This window comes from Medicago sativa, chromosome 1, assembly GCF_051527215.1.
Source record: "Medicago sativa cultivar Bolivia chromosome 1, Bolivia_mono, whole genome shotgun sequence".
Taxonomy (NCBI): Eukaryota; Viridiplantae; Streptophyta; class Magnoliopsida; order Fabales; family Fabaceae; genus Medicago; species Medicago sativa.
This window is the reverse complement of record NC_140749.1, coordinates 19,515,626-19,526,814: the sequence shown is the minus strand read 5'-3', so window position 1 is coordinate 19,526,814 and position 11,189 is coordinate 19,515,626. Positions and strand designations below refer to the sequence as shown.

At 33.0% G+C, this 11,189-nt stretch overlaps 1 protein-coding gene across 6 annotated transcripts; it reads right to left on the bottom strand.

Moving 5' to 3' along the window:
• On the bottom strand, nucleotides 1–10,992 carry LOC146953409 (RNA polymerase II C-terminal domain phosphatase-like 4). Of its 6 annotated transcripts, none has more exons than XM_085709544.1 (9): nucleotides 10,869–10,992; nucleotides 5,637–5,787; nucleotides 4,755–4,834; nucleotides 3,479–3,603; nucleotides 2,539–2,719; nucleotides 1,502–1,791; nucleotides 809–994; nucleotides 679–717; nucleotides 1–548 (listed from the first exon to the last, which is right to left on the bottom strand). In XM_085709544.1, exons 2-9 carry the CDS (start codon nucleotides 5,777–5,779, stop codon nucleotides 246–248), a joined length of 1,347 nt encoding a protein of 448 aa, XP_085565670.1. In that variant the 5' UTR covers nucleotides 5,780–5,787; nucleotides 10,869–10,992; the 3' UTR covers nucleotides 1–245. The 6 variants fall into 6 exon arrangements, with proteins under 6 accessions (XP_085565670.1, XP_085565684.1, XP_085565680.1 ...); XM_085709558.1 differs by having other exon boundaries at nucleotides 4,755–4,831; XM_085709554.1 differs by lacking the exon at nucleotides 10,869–10,992 and adding an exon at nucleotides 7,155–7,556 and having other exon boundaries at nucleotides 4,755–4,831.
• Between the last annotated feature and the right edge of the window lie 197 nt (nucleotides 10,993–11,189).

The window sequence follows — 11,189 nt, the reverse complement described above, 5'->3', positions numbered from 1 at the left end:
TGGATAAGAACCAAAAAATTACTATACATGTTATAATCGCAATATCATTGTAAACCTTCCACTTCTTTTGTTTCATAAACTCAAAAATTATCATGAAAGACTAAATTTTTTTTGGAATGAAGGAAAGGCAAAAAACATGTGGAGCAACGAAAACAAGCAAAAAGTTATACTATCCTCGCGTTTCTTTTACCAAGAAGAGAAGTTAAAAGAAGTTTTTGATTCATCTCCAATAGAGCAGTGATATACTACAACGGATTAGTGGTCTTTTTTACAACGAAGTTCTCCTCTGGTTGCTTTTGCCAAAAGTAATTTGCAGCCTCTATCCATCGGGGATGAACCAAAAACTTCTTTTCTTTAACTGCCCACCGAGACTTCTCAGTTCCAGCATCAGTAGCAACCACATGTGTCACAGTGGGGTCAAGTTGCATCAAACAGGTAGCTCCCATTTGCTCCGCAATCCTCTTGAGAGTTGGTAATGCACCATGATTTATACGGCTGAAAATGATCACACAACCGCTTAAGATTTCCCCTCTAACTGATGATAAAACCTGGAAAAAATGAAAAGATCGCAGGAGCCACATTATGAGAATTTCAAACTAGGGGGATAAATTAGCTAAATATTTCCATTTCAAAATGCTAGAACTGCAAAAGACAGACAAATATCATCAAGATAACTACCTGCCTCACATCTCGATCAACAAGATCTCCTTGAAGTTTCTACAAAAAGTTCCACAGCACACAACTTTAGCAATATATCTAAAATAACAAAAAAATTTATCAGGATATGAGATGATAACAAGTGACTCACATCAAAGAACGTGCAGTGGACTTCTTTGAGCATTTCAAGAATTTTTGCAAGTGCTCCATCTGTTTCATTTTCATCGCTCTTGGTTTCAGCAAGAGATTTGCAATTGAAGCCAAACTGCCGACAACTTGAAGCAAAAAAATGGTATCTTTCCATCAATATCAGATTGTTTTTATGCTTCATCCATGCCTACAACATTTTTTAGCAACAATATATTACATTGCATATCATTTGAAGGTTTAGTTCATAGATTCATAAATGAAAAACCATGACATCTGAAACATTAAATGGATGATCTAAAGCACATTTCTAACTATGAGCTCGCTGTATAGAGAATAAACTTTACAGAAACTATTTAATTCAATTCCAAAAAATTACTACATATCAGAAACATCAACGTTATACTAATAATAGGGCAAACCGCCACACATAAACCCTCGCAAGAGAAAGACACAACCATGATGGTATGTCTTATTCTATGCAGTGGTTTCTTCAATTTAGTATAATGTAAGCATCAAAATAGATTAATCAGGCTTAGCGAAAATTGTCATTTAAACGATTGTGTTTGATTTGTTCATATATATATCGGTAAAAGAAAATATCATGAGAATGACTTCCACATAATAACTATCATCAAACAAACATTTAAAATTAGGTAATTCGGCAAAAGAAGTAAGAAACTAGCAGTGAACTCACATGTTCTGTATCGTCAAGAATTAAGACAGCACTTTCTTGCCCCAACACTATATCAAGCCCCTTCTGATGCCTTTGAGTCCCATCATCTCGAGATATCACTTTAGAATTGAAGTATTCTCCTTGAGGATCCAGCAGCTTGGCCATCTCCAATGCATAGGGCCTATCACCCATGGTGTAGATGTACATCTCAAACATTTCACTTGCTTCTTTAAGAAACGTACGGACAAAGGGCCTCAACTTTGTCATCATGTGCATATGCTCCAGTTTGAAGAGGCTGCCTTTGGAGACATCTATAATTTCATAATACACGTTAAGGAAAGCAACATATGTACAAAGTCATGGAAATACCCAAAACATCAAATGGTTAATTAAGAAAAAGCTCTCAAAAAGGAGAATACGCATATGATGAAGTACATGAGTTGGAAAGACCCTGATTTTCCGAAAAATGCAGGAATTTGAGTTATCATGTCAATCTACTTAAAAATTATCATCAAAATCAGAGATGCTATTTATACAAGAACATGGCTCTACTCTGCGTATGATATATGCAGAGTTCTATGTGATAATGACCAGCATGGTACTAGCAATTGCAGAATAACACAATGATATCTGTCTTTTAACAACTACAGAAACTTGAGCAAATGCTTGTTTGGCAAATTTTTCATAACAGACATAGATAAAAAATGCATCAAGCTTGTGCAAGCTTTTTAAAAATAATTCAACAAGCACAACTGTAAGATTATATGGAAAATACTCATTTGTTCCTTAAACACATTTTTACTAATGTATCTTCATACATTTACACAAGAAGAAAAAGGTATAATGCCAACATAGCACTAAAAGATGATATAATGACAGCACAGCTGAACTAGAACACGTCTAGCATTTATGCTGAATACATGTCTCCTGTTTTATAAAAAGATAAATTTCATACTTGGTATGTGAAAAAAGCAACAAAGATGAGGAAATGCATTGAGCAGAACCTTCTAATATAAAACATGATGTCAATTGCCAAAAGAAAAAGCACATTGGTATACCTTCTAGAGAATCTGTCTCGTTAAGTAAATGTAACTCTTCTGAGCTCAAATGACCAAGGATGGTGGTATTTAGCAGTGTATGATCTAGGTCAAGAACTAAGTAAAGCTTTTTACTACATAAATATTTCTTCATGTCTGTATTGCGCAGTCTAGAAATTTCCTCATCGTGAAGTCTCAATCCCTGCAAATACAAAACTTTCCATTATATTTAAATAAACTATTGCAGGTTAAACTAGATAGATTAACTTGATTGTACTGACATGCCAACATTACCAGCCCAACCATCATGCTAACCAAATCATAAGAATGAATATACAATTTATATATATTAAACAATGCATATATATTATGATCTATATACAACTGATAGAATCTTCACATCATCAAACTCTGGTAGTGGGTGCATAGAAACCAGTCAACTGTATACTTTTAGTTTTATGCAAGTTCCATAGCACAATATATATGTGTGTGTGTGTGTGTGTGTGTGTATCCCAAATGAGTGGGTAATATAGGCTTGCCACAGTCTACATTTGTTGGTCATGATTGATAAAAAACACTCGGTCAATCAAACAGTCATTTGAAAATTGCACCATGTCGCAGTGACAACTGTCCAAATCAAAATTATTACTCCGTCCGAAATTATAAGTCGTTTTGGAGAAAAAATTTATCCCAAATTATAATTCACTTTACAATACCAATGAAGTATTAAATGTTACTTTTCCTACCATCCCCTAAACTATTTATTACTCTCTCTTCTTTCAATTCTTCAATTTATCTTTCCTATACATTAATGAAGGATAATTTTGTAAAATGACTTATAGTTTCTCTTTCCCATACAACATTAATTACACTTCTTAATTTGTGTGAAATGATCAAAACATCGTATAATTTGGGACGGATGGAGTAATTCCAGAAAATAATCATCAGAAACAATGTATACCTTGTGTATGTACCCAAATGTCACGCCAGATTCCCCATCCAACTTTTGCCCACAACGTATACACATCTCTCCAAATGAGCCAGGATGGGTACATACATCTACATTCACGGATGACTCTGTGACAACTGAGAGAGACGCTAGGTGTTACAACACTTTCAAAATGAAATGATAAGTTATGAGATTCATTATCATATTTTCACAAAGATTTGAAAAGATTGTGCATAATCTGGGCCCTTACAAATAAATTTAAATGAGGTATGGTTGCAACCCAGTAGCCCATAAAAAAGGCTGTCCAAAGTGTAAAACATCTAGTTGTGTACTCCCTTTGGTCACATTTATAAGTGAAAAAAAAAAAAACTGTTTTCTCTGTGATTAAGGAATTCAGTTAACTCAATTTCCTTGATTTGATGTAAAACATGAGTCAAGTTTACCATATTACCCTTTTTAAATTAAACCAAAAAACTGGACCACTTTTTTGTTGGAATAAATTCACCAATTTATTTTAATGTGAAACACTCAACGAGATCATTAATTTGAATTCCAAAACTTGTAATCTTGTGCGTTTACTTATCAGAAAAAAATGAAGACTCGCATTAACATTCTCAAAAAGAATGCTCTGTCTTACTTTTAGTTCGATTTAACTCTACCAAAGACTCTACCAAAGCATTCAACAATTTATGACTCTTCCTTTTGATATCGTTACTGTACTCCGCAAAAGCATGTTTCTCGGAACTCCTTGAAAATCAATTGTACTACTGGTAAATAAAAGTGTAATAAATGGCTAAAAAATAAAGTGGAATTAAATAAGGCTATGTTAGGAATAGTAGTATGAAATAGTTTAGGAATTGTAGTATGAAATAGTTTAAATGTGGTTAAGTTTTGCTTATAATAGTGACCAAGACGTGAGGTGGATTTTTTGCTTATAAATGTGACCGGAAGGGAGTATGCATCATCATTAGCTCGTTACTCTATAAGAGCTGACAACATCAGTAAATTCAATCCGGTTTCTTGGTTAATGCAGGGAGGGGGAGGAATGGTTCAAGTAAAGAAAATCGGCAGTTGCAAATAACAATACCCGTCTTAAAATCTTGTTGTACAAGTAAAGTAGTGCATTAAATGCCGATACACCAACAAACAAACATTGTGATATCCTTCTTTAAAAATTAAATTGGTTTGCTTGCTCTAAAAATTTGTTTGTGATCAAAATTTTAAAAAAAATCATGCAAGTGTAGCGGGATGGATTCTGGTTCCTAGCAATGAACCAACAATTAATTACCTAGTTTATGTTCCATGATTCCTTCTGAAGTAGACCCCTCAGTTTCTTCAGTGCTCTCCAACTTGCGTCTTTTATTTCTGCTTTAATTCGTAAAGTAAAGTGTAAGCACAAAACAAAAAGATAAAAAACTGAAACCAAAAAAAAAATAAATAAATAATGCATCGTTGTATCTTAGACACAAAAAATAGGAACCATATGACCCGTCTCTCCTATAGCTTTATGCTAATTAGTTCACAATTCAACAAAAACAACAATAGTTAAAGCCTTCTCCCGATAGGTCGGAGTCGGCTACATGGATCAATGCCAAGCGATACAAAATGCTATATCATGGATCATGTCTAAAGATAGGTCATCTGAGTCCAGATGGATCATGGACTCCTATTTTTCCTTTAGTACCTCTTAACCCCTTACAAATTTAACTGTTGCACTCTTCTACAAAAATGTATCTTGACAATTGACATATCCCTTAACAGCTAAAGATGAGTCAAAGTGATCACATCTATGATTTTATTCCTGGTTCTGTTTTGTATGATAAGTCATCCACCATAATATTTTTATCTCTAGGACTTATTTGTTAGTGGTTCTTTACTCCCCAACATTGAGTCTCACACAATATTGATGAACTTACAATTACACAGCAAAATTCCTCTATAAGCTTGTGTGATTTACATTTCCACACACCAAAAAACTAATTTTTCATACAGGAGAATATGTAAAACATAGATAAAAATACTTTCATTTGACTAGTTAAGAAGAAAAGGCATAACCGGTGTGGTACCTAAAAGATTTCAATAAATTTGTAAAATCATCACACCCGGCCGGCAACAGTTTAACTAATACCATGACGCATGAAATATGAAACGGGCGGGCGATGAAGAGTACCTGACATCCTCAAACTCGTCTTGGGTTTCGGCTTCTTCATCTGCGGATGAGTCGGGTGAACTTGCATCTAGAGCATCGTTGAGATATGAAATGAAGTCATCGCTGCCAGAAGAATGTGCGGGAGAATCTGTCACTACACTCATATGTATCCCTGTCATCCAACAAAACCCCAAATGAGGAAGCAATGATTGGGAGATATAGAAGGTTTCACAGCACAATAATAGCGGTTACTCAATCGGGTTTCAACAATGATGATTGAAATCAAATTGCAGCATGATTTAAATTATTGGGATTCCAATAATAATGGAAGGAAAACCCTAAAAGGTGAAAGCTCTTTTCTGGCGCGGTGGTTGCAAACTCCGGCGCGGTGGTCACCGACAAAGGTAGTCCGATCTGGAGGAGACTCTTTTTATGGTGAAGGTTTTTCAAAATACTGTATGTTGTTGTCGAGATCTTGCCGAAAAGATGGCCGTAGAGATGAAAAGGAGAGGAAAGAGATGGTGTAACAACAAAACGGGGCGGGGAAACACACTGAGGGAGGCCGGAAATTTTATTGCGGCGGCTAGGGTTCAGGGGCGGACCTGGCCTCGGAATATCACTGGGGCACAATTTCTTTTTTCAAATAATTAAATAATAGTAAATATAATAAGAAGTTATATTAAAAATAGTTGTAGCAACTAAAATTACAAAGCAAATGCTCTATTTTCCAGTTGTTGAAAATGAGCTAAAATTACATCATTACTAATTGTTTTAAGAACATCTCTTTCTATATATGTTACAAGACGGTCATTTAACCATGGATCCGCCATCTTGTTATATAGTAAAATCTCTTGATTGCGTCTAGTACCTAAAAAGAGATTTTTTACATAGAAATATCAGACCAAAGACCTCACTCTTAACCTATAGCCTATTATCTTAACAAGCTACAAATATAACTCAGTTTTCAATGAGAATCTCTAAGATTATCATTTAAGGGAAGGTTGTAAAAAATAGCAAGTCAAAATGTACAATGATTTTATTCTACTTGAAAATACAGTGATTTTCTCTGCTACTTAGCTGCTACAGACTACATCAGATACTAAAAAACACAATGCTAGGAAGTGTTACGCTATACCAGCATCTATGGTGGCTGTATTGATGATTATAGAGTCTCAAAATTGCATTATTCTTTATTCCTATTAATAACAAACACAAGCCAGTCCCATTCAAAGTAATATCTTATTTTAAAGAAATAATTATATTCAACTTGATGAAAGAGATTTAGCTTCCTTAATTGATTTTGGTTAAAGTGAATTGAAAGTAAAGTGATATACACTACAGTCATTATATTAGATTACAGTAATGTCAAATTCAAAATTATGAATCAATCAATTATACACTACAGTCATGACCTAACCTAACTAACAACCTAATCTAACCTAAGCAATCAATTTAAGGGTAAGCTGTGTAAAATTAATCATAAACCCAATCAATATTCAAGACATAAATATATGAAAAAGAAGGAAAAAGAGAAATTACCTAAAATTTAGATGACCTAGAATTGATTATACTGCTGCCTGCAGCTGGTGTGATGGAGGACTCATGAGGGGTGATGAATGGAATAGCATATAACCAGACCAGAGAAGGGAAGGGACGATATGGATTGATGGAATGAAAAGAAAACAAATCGCGTTTTTACAGATGAGAGAGACAGAATGGAAGGAATAGATGAGCGATGGAATGAAAAGAGGGTAGGCAACGCGTTTTTACTTTTGTTTTCTCCATAATAAAAATAAATAAATAAATAAATTGGGCCTGGGCTGGTGTGGCACTTGCCACAGCAGGCCCAGGCCAGGTCCGCCCCTGCTAGGGTTGGTTTGTTAGAGGGTGTGGGAGAGTTTTCCATGTTTTCTTTGGTGAAGAGAGAGAAAACGTAACTGTGAAATGAATATTGTGTGTGGGGATAAAGTTAAATGAAAAATATAATAATAATAATAATATTAAAAAGAAAATTATAAAAAAAACATGAGTAAAATGTACGGGATAAGTTATCACTTACTAAACTGACTTTGATACACATGACGAATTGTCATTTCTCAAAATTGTTCATTATAAAACGTTTATACTATTTAGAATATCACCTCATTTCAATTTAAAAAGATATAAGATAAGTGTGCATTGTCAAAATAGTTCTAAATAACTAAAATGCACGGGATAAGTGTGCATTGTATAAAATTTGCTAAATAACTAAAATGCACGGGAGAAGTGTGCATTGACAAAAACTTCAAAAGTAACTCAAATACACGTGATACGTTGTCACTGACTAAACTAACTTTGATACGCATGAGAAGTTGTTATTTATAAAAAAAAAAAAAACTGTTCTTGCAAAATTATTTATACTTCGATACGCAGGACAAGTTGTCACAATGATAATTGAAACCAAACACATGCTTATAAATATAAAAAACACACAGAATCAAGATTTGTGAATGGTAAATATAAAAACACGCGACAAAGATTTGTGCTAATAAATCTAAAAAATACAGTGAAAAGATTTGTAAATGATAAATAAAAAAAATACGAACCAAAATTTATGAATGATAAATATAAAAAAAAAGGGAACCAAAATTTCTAAATGATAAATTTACAAAAAGCACGAGACCAAAAGTTTTGACTTATAAATTAATAAAAAACACGGGACCAAAATTTGTGAATGATAAGTATAAAAATCATGGGGCCAGTATTTGTGAATAGTAAATATAAAAACATGTGACTAAGAAAGAAAGAGGAGAATGAGGTGATGAATAATATGTAATTATTTTTTAGTAAAGGTCGCCGGAAAGATGTAGATCAGGCGGAATTTGTCGGTGACGGTGGTTCATGGTGGAAGAGAAGGAGAAGGGATGGTTTCAGGCGAGAGAGAGAAGGGAAATATGTGATAGATATGGAAACCGATAGGTTTTGTTAAAAATAAACAAATTATTGAATAATATTAAATATTAAATAAAAAAAATATTAGAGAGTGAGGGTGCTGATGTGTAGATATTTGAAGTGTGGTAGTTGGTACGTGTTGTGTGGTAAAAAATTTAAAAACTTTACAATTAATTAATATTTATTTCTTCAAAAAAAATTACTCCCTCCGGTCCTAAATATAAGCAAATTTCACTTTTTAGGTTCATTCAATTAATGATGTATGTGGTTCATATTATGGACCACATACATCATTAATTGAATGAATGTAAAAAGTCAAATTTGCTTATATTTAGGACCGGATGGAGTAATTAATACTGTATTTATTAATGGGACAATCAATTAATTAACGAGTAAACAATCAATTTGGTTCATGTCTTTGAAAGTCATTAGTATCAATTTTGTACTCTATTAATATTTCAAATATAGTCTTTGTCAAAATTTTCTTAATTAAATCTTTATCTGTGTTTTTGTCGCACGACGAGTTACTTAATTGATAAATTTTTGGCAAAAACAAAGGCTATTTAGAAATATTATCAAAAGTTTTTCAGTTAAATATCTATCTTTATGTTATTGTAACATGACGAAAGACTTAAATAAGAAACTTTTGACAAAGACAAAGATTATTTTGAAATATAAATAGAATGATGGACTAATTTGAGAGTGTCTTACAAAGTCAATGACCAATTTGGTTAATACTCCATCTACCTCAAAGTAATAATCGTTTAAAGTTTTTACACAATTTTTAAGAAAATATTTAATTGCGTTGATTTCAATGCTAAAATTAATATCATCTACTAAGTGGTCGCTGACTAAACTAATTTTGATACACATTTTTTATAAAAAATTGTTCCTGCTAAAACGTTCCTGCTATTTATAATGCCACCTCACTTCAATTTTATATTGATATTGAATCTTCATAAACTATAATACAAGGGATAAGTGAGAATTGAATAAACTTCCGAAAATAAATCAAATACACGGGATATGTTATCATTGACTAAACTAACCTTGATCGACATCACCATTGAATAAAATTTCATAAGTAACGTAAATGCACTGGATAGGTTTTCGCTGACTAAATTAACTAAAATATGATATTGAACCCTTATCAACTAAAACATGTATGATAAGTGGGTATATACTAAACTTTCAGAAATTACTAAAATGCATGAGAGAAGTTGGCATCAATTAAATAGAACTATCATGCATGAGACAAACTAACTGTCATTAATAAAATGCACTAAAACGTTGACATTGATTAAACTAAGTTACCATGCACTTGAAAAGTTTGCAGTTATCCTATTTCAGAATTAACTTAAATGCACGGGTTAAGCTGTCACTAACTAAACTAATACTGATACAGGGGACATGTTATCGTTGATACAAAATTTATAATAATTATAATACACAAGCCATGTAGTTATTGATATAAATTTTTGAATAATTTAAGGGTAAAATCAATTGTAGAAGGCAAAAACTACAAATTGTAGCTTCAAGTTGAATATATTGTACAAGCAAAATCAATTATACTTTAAATCATCCAAACATCATAAAATCAATTATACAACCTCTATAATCACTTGCCCCTCTAGAATTGAAACCAAACACATGCTTATAAATATATAAAACACACAAGATCAAGATATTTGAATGGTAAATATAAAAAACACGGGACAAATATTTGTGAATGATAAATATAAAAAATGCAGAACCAAGATTTGTGAATGATAAATATAAAAAATACGGACCAAAATTTGTGAATGATAAATATATAAAAAAAAAAAAAACGAAACCAAAACTTCTGAATGATAAATTTACAAAAAGCATGAGACTAAAATTTGTGACTCATAAATTAAAAAAAAACACAGGACCAAGATTTGCTAATGATAAATATAAAAAACATGGGACCAATATTTGTGAATAATAAATATAAAAAACACGGGACTAAAGATTTGTGAATGATAAATATAAAAATACAGGACCAATATATGTGAATGATAAATATAAAAAAAACGGAGCCAATATTTGTGAATGATATATCCAAAAACTTTAGTAAATTATCAATGTGATAATGGTAATTCACATATGGTAATTCACATATGCATTTAATTTTAATTGATAAAACTATAACTGCACCCGTGCGTCAGCACGGGTATTATTACTAGTTTTCTTGAAATTAATAAATCGAAATTAAACATGACCTGTGTGATTCGAGAGAGAGAGAGAGAGAGAGAGAGAGAGAGAGAGAGAGAGAGAGAGAGAGAGAGAGAGAGAATAAACCTGGAGGCTAGAGTTTCGAAGAAGAAGATGATGCAATGGGAGGCACAACGGCGAGGAACGGTGATGGGGAGGACGGAGAGGTTGCACAACTGCGTATTAGGTTTGAACTTGAGGGAGAGGGAGTGAAGACCGAGACACGCAAAATACTTGTAAACAAGGTAGTAAAAACCGGATCGGGTCTATGTCCGGACCGAGTGGCTCTCAAAACAGGTCTGCATTAGAACCGGGAAACCGGAGTAAAACCGGGAAAATCGGCCTGAACCGGTTGGCCAGGTTGGACCGTGTTTCAGTTTTCCTAACCTTTTCTTCTCATTCGTATTT